The sequence below is a fragment of the Seriola dumerili genome, unplaced genomic scaffold (assembly GCF_002260705.1).
Source record: "Seriola dumerili isolate Sdu_G_001 unplaced genomic scaffold, Sdu_1.0 BDQW01000449.1, whole genome shotgun sequence".
NCBI classification, from domain to species: Eukaryota; Metazoa; Chordata; class Actinopteri; order Carangiformes; family Carangidae; genus Seriola; species Seriola dumerili.
The window spans coordinates 82,226-97,373 of NW_019174704.1; the positions used below are offsets into that span (position 1 = coordinate 82,226).

General features: G+C 40.9%; 1 protein-coding gene across 1 annotated transcript in view; it reads right to left on the bottom strand.

The window, feature by feature from the left end:
- arhgap26 (Rho GTPase activating protein 26) overlaps positions 1-13,655 on the bottom strand; it is a 90,229-nt gene extending 76,574 nt beyond the window's left edge. The window contains exon 1 of the mRNA XM_022762367.1: positions 13,502-13,655. Coding sequence (XP_022618088.1) covers positions 13,502-13,655 — 154 coding nt within the window. The remainder of the gene's footprint in view (positions 1-13,501) is intronic.
- Positions 13,656-15,148: the final 1,493 nt, after the last annotated feature.

A 15,148-nucleotide genomic window follows, 5' to 3' on the forward strand; every position in this document is an offset into this window, starting at 1 on the left:
GTACCAAAAGCTAATTTCCCTGCAGCTAAATAATAAAAACAGGCTCAATTTTTAAACTGGAATAAGCACATATGTACATCACCTGCCACTGTGACTACCATGAGTTAAGTTGGGCCCATTTTACTGCCTTGAAACTTGAAACCTGACACATGAAACTTTGCCTTCTTCCACTGACTTTGCATGAAATTGCACCACCTCCAAGCTTTGTTCCCTGTCATGAACATGAAGTAGGATAGGACAGGACAACCGTAGTGTCTCTGTCACCATGAAATGGGTGATGAGCCTTGAAAACGGTCTTTTCTTTGCTTGCTCTCCTTTGTGCTTGCAGCTCCATCTCTAAGGCCACTGACTCTCCACTAGACAGGACAACAATGGTTACACAGCGAGCACGCCTCAGCTCGGGTCACTGCAATTGTGTTCAATAATTCAGTGCATCCGTTCCTTTTTTGGGACCGTCTCATGTTCACCTCCAGCGCCGCGTCCAATACAGTATATCACTATAACATAAATAGAAAATGTCTAGCTGGGTGTGATCACACATCAGCTTCTACCGTTTACTTTCGAGCGTGTGTCTGAGGAGCAGAAAGCTATCTACCGACTGAAAGACTGCATTACACTAACCAACTGCTTCAGACTGATGTCCAGTATGATTACTTCACCACAGTGGGGGTTTGCTCATGTCTCGTTGTTATAAATATAACACAACCACTGGCAAGAGGTATTATAAGGCCTGGCCAGGCCAGCGCTCATGCTTACTGTGGTACAAAATGAAACAATGGGGAGTGATGGAGAGAGTTAGAGCCTCCTGCATTTCATTTAATACGCACTCCTTCACTCATCCGCCACGCCATTTCCAATAATGGCCAAGTCAGGTTTCTCTGCAAGCACTTATCCTATTTTATTAACACGAAACAGAGTTACTTCAGATGGGGAAGCGGGATGAACAAGACCGGAGGAAAGAAGGCATTTCCATGTCAGATTGACAAAAGGAAATGAAGAGGGACAGGGGGATGGGGATAAGAAGGTGAAAGAGGATGAGATTAATGTGTTTATAATAAAATATGCACAACCACAGCTAAAAGGAAAGAGTAAGGGGGAAGCAAGAGGAAGAGGAGGAAAAGGGTAAAGCAGAATCATTGTCTTGGAAGGTCAGCTGTCTCCTTCAATACCAGCCTGACAATGAGAACCTTAAGGACTTGTTTAAAGTACCCTGATAGCAAATTAAGCTGTGATAAAGATCAATTCAAGGTCAACAGCAGGAAGTTGACATAACATTTTACAACTTGATGATTACCTTCTTCAACACCACGCGTCATTTCCCTTAACAAAAACATTTATGTGTAAAAAAAGAAAAAAAGAAAAGAAGAGGGCCGGTGAAGGAAACTAGTCAGGCAATATGATTTCATCCTGGTACAAAAGGGTTACAAAAGGGTAGAAGGATGTCATATCTGTGCCAGTAAAGGACATAAAATATACTGAGGACATTAAGTTGAAGTGATAAGGTTTAAATTGTGATCAGAAGACTGGCCTCTCAAATTACCTGTTGCCTAAAAACATGCTAAAAAACTGAACATCAGGCTTCCTGATGGGTACAGTCGTACATCAAGCTCCTAAAACCACATAAAATGTGAGAAATATTTTCACACGCATCATTTCTCATCCTGAAACAAACTCTTGATTGTCCTTGACAGTCATGGAAAGGAAGATCACGGGTTCACCTTGCCATGGGGACACCACAAAGAGTTACCATCTTGATATGGAGTCTGAAACACAATCAGACAGTTTATTGTATGGGTGGTAGTTTTTTAGGCAGTCTTCCTCTATGGACACAAAACTTGCCTTTTTCATGCTAGGCACAGAAAAGAAAACCTCAGACTTGTTGTTCATGGAAAATAGTTCAAAATGAAAAACACCGAGATACTGATAAGGAGGAACCCAACAAAGAAGAACTGTGTTTTAGCGTGTCCCCTTAGCTTGGCATGTTATAAGCACTGACCGCAATCTCACAACTCATTGAGATCAAATGTAGCACATGACCTCTGTCCAAACATTCTCTCCTTTTTTTTTGAGTGCGGTGAAGGGAAAGTTTAAGCTTGTTTACTTAAATTACTTAGCAGCTTATCTTTTAGGTGTAGCCGTCAAGCTTCTCTGTATACTTCTGCATCATTTAGTGAGTTCCTACATTTCCCATAATTCTTCTGCAACTTCAGAGGAACATGCCTGAGCTGGACCCATTCAGCTAAACAGGAGTGTTAACAGCAATTAAGACAGAAAGCCCAAGGGAGCGACAGTTATTTTAGTTGAGAAAACATTATTTTCTATGGCTACAGTAAGTTGTATTCAGGTTTGAGGAAAATATTGGATTTCAAAATTGCAAATATTTGTAATTCAAAATAGTGCTGAACACTGGTGTAACACGTAAGTATGTGAGAAAGGTCCTTCTCTTTGATTCCAGGGCCTGGCATTGAACTCTATTGTGAGTATTCTGAGATAGGATGGGCTGGGGCTAGCTGGTTAGTACACGCTAACTTTAGTAGAAGAGAAAAAGTGAAAGAAATAGAAACAAAAGAGTTAACATTGGGTTACTTTCCAAAGCTGGAGAAAAGCTACTGGTGAATATAAAGAGTGTAAGTGTAAAGGAATGAAGTTTGATGCTGTCTCTTAGACTGATAAGTAAACAGCTGTTAATGCTAACGTTGGTTAGCAAAAACTTACTTATAGTACCTTTAGGTAAAAAGTACTCAATGCCAAAAAATGGCCCCTGTGATTGTTGTACTATTATATACAATTTGATTATTTTTACCAGTGCATTCATGTGGAAGTAGTATTACACAAAACTGTTGAATGCATCATCTTTTATATGAAAAGAGCAAATTTTAATTAGAGGCATAAAGTGTCATGTACGGAACAAAATACTAAAGTAAAGTGCAAGTACTTCAAATGTGTGCTTCAGTGTAATACTTGCTAAATGTACTCATTCAACTATTGATCTCAGCATAATGTGGCCACAGGACACTTCAACTTGTTTTCTCCCTTGTGCCCGCAAAGAAGCGAGCTTCCAAAGCCCTGAAACCCTCCAGCTGGAAATAAAGTCCAAGTTGCTTTTAGAACACAACAAAGAGGGATTGTTCTCTCCTGTGTCAAACACAGTATCGTCCCTCCTGGACACAACAACCTGCCTTCACCTTACAACCTCCAGACTCACAGTTCCCGGAAAGGAGGGTAGACTCCAACACCATGCCAGCTTTGAAACTGCAACACTGGCTCCACTCCTCTTGCTCTGACTCACTTCAAGAGCTTTGATGTGAAAGGAAAGCAGCTATTTTATCAACAGCATGTGTCAGCATGTGTGTGTGCGTGTGTGTGTGTTAGTGTGGGAGAGTATGTGTGTGTGAATGTATGTGTACTTCTGCCTGATTTAAACCACACCTGCCAGGCTAATCCACCTACTTCTTTAAGTGTTTTGGTAACATTTCAAGATACCGGAGAGTAAAAATCTTCCTGCTGCATATGACACCTGTTGCAAGTCTGGGCAGCGAGTTCTACAGTGGCCTACGGTTTTGTGTTAGAGGGTAGCAACTATGAGCCACGCCTTCTCTACTGCGGGCTGAGAGTTTCTAGTTCATTATCACACACTTCTTGAATTTGAGACTGACGAGTGAATAAGGAGTGAAAAATAACCTGGAGCTGGGGGGTTATATAAATCTTCTCTTTGTAGGATAGCAAAAATCAGCATTTCATTCCCATCGTATTCCATGACTAACATCAGCCTGTAGCTTCCTGTTTGGATAATCATGGGCATTAGTGCATTGAAACATATTTCCCCCCCTCAACCATCATAAAAACGCAGCAAACAAAGTCGTTCAGATCTTGTGACACTTTATGGACGGTAACAACTTCCAGCTGCCAGGCGTGACGCTGACAATAAGGCTCATTACCACTAAATCAATAAGAAAAAGAAGTGCCTTTGTTGTCAGGTCGGATATAAAGAGACGATACACACACACACAGACACACACACGCAAACAAACAAACACACAAACACACACACACACACACACACACACACAAAGACAAGGATATACTGAAGGATATGTGTACGCACACACCTGCACATAGTATGTATGAAACCTTTGACCCTTCCTGGGGGCCTACTGGCAGTCAAATTAAAAACCAACTCAAGAGCTGAAGGAGAGCTGGGAGGTAAGAGAGGTAAGTGGAAGGGAAAAGCCATCACTCAAGTTGAGCCAATCCAAGCTGTAAAATCCTGCTTATTTGTGTCTAAGTTTATGTCAAGTACAGTAATACACCACCCTCCCATCTGCTGTTAAAACCATTCTAATTAAACAATTTGCTCCCATAACCACCTGCAGTGAAAGCAGGGTTTTTTTTTTAAAAAACAGCTGTGAAAAGCGCAGCTGTCTCTTTCATGCCCCGAAAGGCAGCGATCAGGTAGCTGTGTGCAGTGAGTTTAAGAGCATTCCTCAGAGTTCACTCTCCTTCCTCTCTTTCCTGCCCCATTCCCGGTGTTTTGTGATCGTAAGAATAAACCGAAGCTCGATTCAAGAACATTCTTGAATCGAGTTGGTTTTCATTGGATAACGGGTGACATTATCCGATCCTAAGGTCAGAGAGCTTCATATCTTTTAAGAACGTCAGGCCTAAAAAGGCCAAAAAGCACACACGATCAGGTGAGACAAGCTGTCGGGATAAAGATGAAGGTGACCTTATGTTACACACATTTCCTTTCTTGCTCTTTAGATTTAAGTGCACCATAGAAAGCAAAAAAACAAAACAAAACAATTATAAATATTTACTTCTTATTAACATATTGAAACAATTTGTTTAGCAAAGCTGGTATTCAAGTTTAAGAGATGACATGATTTTGAGACATCATAAGTTAGGAAGCCAATCGTGGTCCAGTATGCAACTTAACTTAACTTGATGTAGAAACTTGAAACCTCCAGTAGAAATACAGTGAAAATGGACTTAAGTGAAATTGGAGTAGACGTAATTTTCGGGTAATTAAACTTAATCAGTATCAATTTTATCGTGGCAGAGACACAGCAACTTGAACCTCTGTTGTACTGTAGATGGATTTTGGTTTAAGCCGGTCTGTTCCATAGAAACTTCACTTAACAAGAAACTCTAGGTTCTCGCGTTTCAATAATGAACAGCACTAGATATATTCAATTTGTCATAGTGTTCTCCTTAAGAAGAACTCAACGTTCATGGCCATGCAGGTATACAGCATGAGTCATTTGCACATATGCTTGCATTGACATGCAAAGGTACAACCACAGACACCACTCACGGTTCTGCAATTAACTTACTAAAAGTGTCAGCGGAGTATTTCCATCAGTTGGTTGTTGGAGATTGATAAGCTCTGATCCCACTTCCTTCTTTACAGTTTCATACGCTGCTAAATGACATGACACCGAGTCAGAATTAATTTATGTCTTTAGTTTTTTTTAGAACTATGCCATGAGAACACAAACATGTCTCTTCTGCGGTTCCTCTTTCAGTTCCTCTTGTGACATTTTTCTATCTAAATCTATAAATCTGTAAGAAAAAATTGTCGCCTTCCTTAATCTTTTTTTTTTCATTCACAGTATATCTACATTCATCTTCTTGCCTCTGTACATTTAATATGAAGTTCACACTATTTGAAGACTGCCTGAATAGCAGCCTATAGGCAAGCACTCGCTGCCAAGGTGTTGCATGTGTGAACATTAACACTTTTGAACGGCTGCAAAAGCGCTGAAAAAAGGAAGTACGTCATCTTGTAAGATCCACGTGTGCGTGCATCTTTGGGGCCTATAGTGGAGGTAGCATACCAGCAAAATAAGTCCCATATTGTCTTAAGAGAAAACACGCAAGTAAGTAATACCACAGTGTATCCAGGGACTGAGTCACTGCCTTATTGCCGGGAAGAGTAACTGAAGTCCCCAAGCTAAAATATTTACCAGCCTCAATCCAGCCAGAGTCCAGGTCCAATACTCCACATCAAAGATTCAACTAATGACGTGAAGCAGAAGGCCGGAGTAGCATCTCTGTGGTTATTGTTATGAAATGTGCCTGTTTTCATACATACCATTTCTGCAACAAATCTGTTTGCTCAGAAGTGCACTATTAATACATTTTATAATAATCACAACCTACTGACATTTTCCTACTGAAAACCCAGTTTTGACCACATGGGATGATACAGTACAAACAGAAAGCACTGAAAGAATTAATTACTCAATTAAATGATTGATCCAAAATTAAAATCAACAGAAATTCTGATTATCAATAAGTCAAGCAAAATAGCAAATGTAAGGATTTGCTTCATTTGTGTTTTCTATAATCATTAGTTGCAGCTCTAATCTGAAGCACTGTTCTGATGTATAAGGAGCAAAAGTGTGTAGCGGCACTTAAAACAGGGTTTCCACACCTTCTTAAATATTAAATTCAAGGACTGTTCAAAGGCTTTCCAGGCCCAATGCCCTGAAATTCAAGGACCCATGGATCGAGGTTAATTGCTGATACAACTAAGAATTTTTAAAATAACTAACTATAACACTTTCAATGACCCGTGTGTATTTATATTTCTTTTTCTCTACTTTAATCTAACAAACTTTCAAGGATATCGTGTCAAAATGTCAAGATGCGTTGAAGCTTCTCAAACTTCTAGTTTTTATTCTTACAAAAATTCCAGTATTTTGCAACAAATCATCAGTTACACAAGAGAGAAAAACATATTCAAATATTACGAAAATTCTGACCGTGGGTGTGAGTGCTCCTTCTGTGTTTTTTAAGTCGGCCAGTGCATGTGCGTGTGTGTGTGTGACAGACAGCCTGCCCTGATGAAGGCGAAGCAACAATAGCACCAGAGCCGGGCTGAGTCGTGCCCTAATTTTCCTTCTCCTCCACACTACGTCACAGCTAGAGGAAGACCACCGACCCCCATTGTGCTGTACTGCAGTGGCAACACACACACACACACACACACACACACACACACACACACACACACACACACACACACACACACACACACACACACACACACACACACACACACACACACACCCATCTTCTCATGAGCAGAAATATATTGTTATAATGGGAAACATGCATGATGTATGATGCCTGTTTACACCCAAAGTATTCATCGCTGCTGACAATGTGCTGCATGCATTAAAACACACATGCATACACCTTTCTCTCATCTTTCTTCCTATTTGATGCATGTAGAGGAATGCCTTCAGAGAGTGTGACACCCCGCCTTGCTTCTCTCTCCACTTCCACCGATTTCCTCCTCTTCCCTCCTCTTCTCTCCACAACCTAGATCGCTCTATAGGCGGGTCGAAAATAAGGCCATGTCGGCTTTTAAAACACAATTGTCAAAGACAACACCACCCCCACCCCCACATCTTCACACACACACACACACACACACACTCTTTCTCTTTCTCTTTGCCCCTCGGCAACTACTCTCCTTTTGCTCTGGACCTTTTAAAAAGACGGTTCACTCCCTCCATCAGCTATAATTGAGAATTAGTTATGGTGTGGTGTGCATTTGTGTGTGTGTGTGACCCTCATCTATCAGCACAGTTGACAGTTGAGCCGCTGAATGACTGCCATTATCTCCCTTATTACTCCCCAACAGCACAGAGGGTGGCTGCAGAAAAACAAAGACAGAAGGTAAAGAGGAAAGGAAGGAAGGAAGAGAGCGAGAGAGAGAGAGAGAGAGAGAGAAGGATGCATTGCAACACTGCGTGGTCCGTCACAGGGAATTCCCACCTCTTCTCTGGGACATTTACACACAGGCCTCTCAGTTTGCCAGCAGCGTGTTTGTGAGGTTGCTAGGGGCAGTCAAAGGTTCAATTTGAAGTCAGGGTAAACGCCTAAAAACGAAGCCATTATCAAGACAGCGCTAATGGGCGGAGGGGTGTTTTTAACCAGCAACAGGCCGCGCACAGGGAAGCACACATGCCTGAACAATGTGTGTGTTTTGAGGGTCAAAGCCTTTGATATATGCACTGTACTTTTTAGGCCCGCCAGCATTTTCAGGTTTACCATGTCATTTTAACGTAGCTGTAGTTCTTGCAGAGTAATTTTAGTTTCGGGGCTATGTTTATAAAAGTTCAGGCATTGACTATTACTCCAAAAGGGCCAATGTCTACAGGCAATGTTTTATTGGCTAAATCTGGTCCGTCCATCACGACCATTACACAGAGCTAAAATAGTCAGCGAAGATTTTACTGTTCAGCCATTTTTGTCCAAACTAAACCAGAGACAGACTTCCTCTTCAGGCTCTAGCTATCAATAAACCTAGACTATTTTAAACAACTTCAGCTCATCCGGTGGCCTAATGGTTAAGGCTTACCACGTAACCACAACGTCCATGCTTCAGTTCCCGTTACTCCTCTTGCATGTCATACCCAATCTCTCTCTCTCTCTCTGACCTTATTTTCTATCACGCTCTACACTGTCAGCTGTCAAATAAATTCAAAATCCTCCAAAAAAAAAAGTTAACCTTAAGTTCTCTTAAGCGTTTCCATCTTACATAAATCCCAGTTCCTTGGCTTTGAGTGTTTCAAAAATGACTCATGAATCGATGATGATTACTGATTTTGACTAATTATATGACATTATTTTTTTGGGTCATCCGCTATTTGCTTCTTTGTCTGTATTTTCCCCTTTTTCTTTTCTTTCTTTCTCCATGTGTCTTTGTATCTGTCCTCTTGACAGGTTAATGCTCCATCTGGTAGCATCATCTCATTCAAGGTCAGGATACACACAGACACACACACACACAGGCCAAATAAATACTTGTTAAAGAATGTACAACATCCATACTCACAACGTACATGCACAAGTGTGTAAAAATTACATATAATGTACTACTACTCTTCACTAACCAGCTGCTGTGCTCTCTCATTTCTCATGTTTCCAAGCCCTAAAACTACAATTTAATAGAAAGAGGAAATGATCAGTATGCAAGAATGATATGTCGTGCTTTCACTGTAACACATATGTGTGCAATTGTGCATGACAATGCGATTATTAGATTTCTTAATGGTAAAGTAGATGACTGTCAGACTAAAACATTCCTAACTCCAGGAAGCAGCACTGTCAGCGCAGCGGACGATGACCTCATTGTGAAAAACTACTCCATGACAGCTGAGCCCTGGGACTTCAAACTATACAGTCGATATCAGATACAGTATAATGTATATATAGTTACAGGTTATAGCATTGTTTCATTACTGCAGTCATGGGTTACTCAATTGATTCGAATGAATAAAAGATCTTCTGACATTATGTTTGTCTTTTTGACTTATGATGAACTACTTAGGGTGTTTGAAAGCTAACTGTGGTATTTTTAGACATTTTTGGACATTTCCAAGTCCAAAAAGTTCCCGCAAATTACAAATATTCAGTGAATATCCAGAATATATCCTTTGTCAAAGTCAGAAAAACATCTAATATATATAGTTATCTCTTATCCACCGAATTATGTTACTAAATTACATTTTTGGAAACCAATGAGGGTGTTTGAGTCACATCAAAACAGACCTGAATGACAATTTTAAACATTGCTTTGTGACATCTCTGTAACATTACATAGCGAGAATGATGACACATCGTTAGGAGTCACGCTGGGCTAAGTGACTTGAACTTTTAAAAAAATAAATAAATAAATAAATAACTCCACACTTTCCACTGAAAATATGGCACCGTCATGTGTCAGTGTCATATAAACTGTCTAAACACGGTGTCTTGTTTCCCTCACAGCAGCAGTAAATGCACGGCTTGTAATTAGGGTTTGTTTGGCTGATTGTGCCGTGTCATGTTAGAGGTGGAGCAGAGAACCAAACATTTCTACAGGCTCTGTAATAACAAGCTAGATCTGCCCTGAAATGACATCTGGCAAACACACACATACATACACACATACACAGACACACACACACACACTCACACACAGACACACACATCTATGCGTATATGTGTATCTGTGCATGCATATGCGTTTGCCACCTAAGTTTGTGTCTCTCTCACAGCTACATATTCAATGGTGACTTTGTGGTTTTCAAAGTCTATACTGAAACAGTTGGGGTGTGCGTGTCTGACTGTGTCTACATGTTTAATTGCTACATAAACTAGTCTGACACCCACAAACAGAATGGAGTGCCTGTAAGTGGCTGGTGTATGTGTGAAATCTTCTGTTTGAAAAATTGCACTAATGAGCAATGACAAACTTCTTACTCATACTTATAAGTAAAGAAGAAGAGATGATGATAATCATTTTTGTTTAGTGCAAAAAATACAAATGTCACCAAAATCAAATAAAGCAGGATTGTTGCAGATTGCCAGTTCAGATGTGACAAGGCTTTTCCACTCAAGCAAAAGTAACACAGTTAATATTCACCTCTGATGTTGGCTCACAAAAGATACACAAAAGATTTTTTATCTATGCAAAGTAAAAGTTGTATCTGTATCTTTATTTATTTATAGGATTTCATTCATGATAAATCATTCTTTTTGTAAAAAATTACTGTTAGACTCGCATTAGTGTCATCTAATTACTATATATGGCAGTGCAATTCACTACATGTTACTCCATGTTGTCTGCTGCAGCAATTATTTATAGGAACCAACATCAGCAACAATGGTGCTGGCTTCACACTGCAGGAGTGAATCCAAGAGAAATATACAGTACAGTCTAGGGGTTGTCAATATGGGTAACTGCATATTAATATATGATATGATAGTATAAATCAGTGGATCTTAAACTTTTTCACATCAAAGATTCCTAAACTGACACATATTACACCATGGACCCGAATTAGATAAGATTTTGTCCCAGGATCCTCTAACTGATAGAGCGTTTTGATTTTAAATGTTTTATTACAGAAAGTGTTTGAAACCCATGACCAAAATAGTCGTACATTCTGTCATTGTGTTACTTAAGGATGGAATTATAGTGCAAATAAAGTATTCTCCTTTTTGCTGGGAACCACCAGGAAACCCCTCAAGGGCCCCTGGGGAACCCCGGACCACCAGAGGAACCTGGAGTTATAAGTTAAATACCTGACAAATCCACATACTTTATCGCACTGATGTAAATATACTGTAAATCCCGGATTGACATAGAGCAGTTCTGCTTATTGATTTGCAACATTGCGATGGCCTATTACAACCAGAGACATTAAAAGGCACAGATGCCCGGTATAGGGTAAAACAAAAATCTCTGGCAACAGCTATATTTATAGTGTCTCAGCAGTCTATATCATCAGCGAACCGTAAGATCGTCTTTGAACCGTACTTAAAATCCAGAGAAGACAGAGATATGTAAGGCTTTAGTAAGTCCACAATAGCAGTGTAAGTTTTGAGTAGCATGGCACACGGTGTATGTAAATTTTCCACTTTCTCCTTCTGTGGTGCCATGCATGTAGTCATTACAACAAACACACATGTGAAAGCTGTCAGGAGACTTTGGGGAACCTCATCCAGCAGCAATTAGCAGCTTACAGAGCTACAGAGGTTTCCCAGGACAGTCTCACATCCTTTCAAAACCTGTTGCAACTGATTCACCGCGTGTGCCAGCAAAAGCCAACGACACAGTGTAGTACAGGCATAAAAAGATTAACCGGGAAAATTTGCTGATTTGCTCTTTGTTAGGCCGCGCCCTGCTACAATGGCACAAAACAAGCAAATGACTCTCTCTCTCTCTCTCTCTCTGTCTCTCTGTCCTACCGACCTCGCTGAAATGCTCATGCCGTTTGATTTCTAGATCTCACCAACAGACAAAAGCAGACTTGTCTTTATAGCTAGACATCAGCTGACAGAGCTTTGTGGTGACAGAGGACTGAGCTCGTTTGTTTTTAAAAGGTACAGACGATAACGCAAGGGAGGTTAGAAAGTTCAGGTTAACTGGCAGGCTGGTCTGCCGTGGACTTCGCAGGATTTGTCCTATATTCATGTAATACACTAGCTTCCAAAACACAATACTATCTACAGTATCAGGGTGGTGTATATACAGCGTTGCACCACGCAAAGTACACACACATTTAACACAGCTGCCAGTTTTGTTTCCACAAAAGTGAAAAGATTTAGTGTATTTCAATGCTATTATCACAAATTCAATATCTGTCAAGACAAATTCCATAAAGAGATTTTACACTTAACACGATAAAATTATTAGAACTAGCATTTAGACCATATCAGCATAAAATGCACTACTGATAATTCCTAACCTGGTACTGATAATAACAAAAACATATCCACATTCAGCTGATATCAAATATCGAGCTGATGATAATATTTAATATTAGGTCATTTCTTCTGACAAACAATCTCACCACAAGGTCGACTCAGTAGCTGTTTTTAATCTTATCATATAATATAACCGTCCTCAGCAGATGGAGGTCCAAATCCCATCTTCTTCTGAGCATATCTCATAGAAATGACAACTTCTAAGAGATATTTGCTGACAAAAAAAAAAAGTATTAATAAATCTAAATCTTTTTTTTTGCTGGGAAAGATTGCGTGATACAATCTCCAAGAACCGCACAGCTATTAAATGGACCTTGTGGTGAAACCATTTTGTAAACTGCTGTTTCCGAGATCAGGAATGAACATTTAAATCGCAATATAGTTCCTGATACCGGGAGCCCTGCACACTGGAGGAAGTGTCATCGTATTCTCTAGAGCTTCGTAGGATATCAGTTGACAAGATCACCATTTTAATACTGGCCTTTTGTTTTCGCAAAATTTCCATGAGCATAGTCTGTAAATGATGAGCCTAAAGAGAGCAAGCTGCAAACCCTGGTGTGGAATGTATATTTCACTTATGTTTGGTTGTGCACAAGTTATAGGCTTGTTTTCTTCTCTCTGAATGTTATTCTTGGAACTGTGTGGAGGTAAGTTAAGAGCTACTAGAAAACAATCAAGTAAAATACATACAGCCAATAAAGTTTATTCTGATTCTGAGATTCAAGTGAAAAGTTTCACACATTCAAGTCACCTCCTGAAGTCATTTACAACAGTTATTTTTCAGCATAGACCTTCTGGTAGTCAGACGCTTTATCAGCATTAAACAACTTGAGCTCATCAAAAGTCAGCAAACCACACACACACACACACACACACACACACACTGTAAGCTGATGGGAACAAATGTGCTGACAGCTTCAGGCAACACTATACACTGCTCACTCTAATCACCCGCCTTTGGCCTTATCAGAAATTAACACAACACACACACACACACACACACACACACACACACACACACACACACACACACACACACAACCTGCATCTCAGCATGGTCAGAGACTCCTGTGACTCCTTCTGTCAAAAGCACATGCCCCAAAACAGGTTTTGTGTGTCAGTATGGACAGTATAGATGAATGTCAATGAGGTAAGTGCACCTAGAGACCTTACTCCTTCTCTTTCGTTCTCTCTCTCACATACACGCGCGCACACGCACACTTCCACTTACATTTCAAAGCCTGGATGAGAGCTTTGCCGTCTTTAATCAGCTCTTTGATGAACTTGTTGGTCTTGTCCAGCTCCAGCTCGTGAGACTTGAGTCTCTCCCTGAACTGCGGGCTGTCCAGGTAGCAGTCACTGAACTCCAGGGCAGGTAGTCCCATCTTCTTCTCCACCACCGCCGGCTTCGACACAACCTGCACGACCCGGCAAAAAGCTCCGAACAGGAGGAGGAGGAGGAGGAAAAAGAGGAGGAGGAGGAGGAGGAGGGAGAAAACCTGAGCTACTACTACTGCTGCTGCTGCTGCTGGAAATGATGGAAAATCCAATTACAACATGTAAACAACAGAGCGGAGATGTATGCAAGAGAAATGCCGATCTACATAACCTTGCTCTTCAATATTTTTTAAAGGTAAACACTCAAGTTGCCACAAGCAAGAGTCCTCCTGTTTCTTCCAGAAAGGCAGCAGCAGTAGCAGTCCGACACGGCATCCAATTAAATAAAAATTTTAAAAAAAACTCAGAGCATGTTTGGTGGGGTTAAGAGAAAAAGTGTCCACTTGCTCAGGTAAACCGGTGCTGCATTCCTCTCGACCAAGTCATTCTGGACCGGACAGAGTCAACCAGGGGCGAGGAGGGAGGGAGGGAGTCCGCAAAAAAAAACAAAACTATAGGCTCGTAAATGCGGTGTCTTCCCTGGGCGGTTTTAAATGCACTGCTTTCTCCACGGCCCCGCTCATCCCAGCGCTGCAGACCGTAATCAACCTACCCCGACACGGATAATCCCTGATGGACGTCTCTCTCGACCAATGAAGTGAGCGGACTGGAGAGCTGACCGTCCGGGGGCGGGTGTGCGGTGAGCTACTCTAGAGCAAAGATAAGAAAAAAAAGCGAAGAGGGTTCACTCTGTTGCAGCAAAGAGTTTGGGCTTGATTCCTGCATCCTTTAAGGTTTGCATTTCAGGACCGAAGAGGCCCAACAAGGCCTGTCTCATCATTTGCCCCATTTTTTGATAATTGTTTTTGAGAATTTTCTAGATAGAAATGATGACGGCACTCAACAAAAAGACGAGGAATCAACAAAGTCATTAGGGTCCTTGAGTGTCTGTTGCAGATTGACAACAAGTCTTCCAATAGATGTCAAGATATCTCACTCAAAACCAAAAATGCCAGTCTCACAGTGGCACTGCAGGGAAAGACAGGGGATCACCAAAGACAGTAGGATTCATCCTGCCGGGAGCATTAAATGTCTGCGCAACATTTGTTACCAATCAATCTCATATTTGATATCATTTTTTCTTTTTGGACCAAAATCGTGGATAAACTGACCAACGGAATGACATTGGCATCCCTATAGCCACATCGCAAGTGTGGCAAGGAAAAAAAAACCGGGTAGGACATGTAACAATGGAGGCCTTTATATGGTACGCTGCCATTGGATATATAGGACAATCCGTCCTTTGCAGCTCACAGTATCTCCAAGATTCTATTGTGAACACGCCTGGGGCCTTCAGGCAACCCTAATCAATGCATAAATTCATGAGATATCACCAACAATATGGCCGAGTGTTTGCATTCAGACGATCGCCTGCCACTGCTATATGCACGTGACCTTGACCAATAAAGAGCCACTACACCGTGTTAATAAGTTAGCCAGA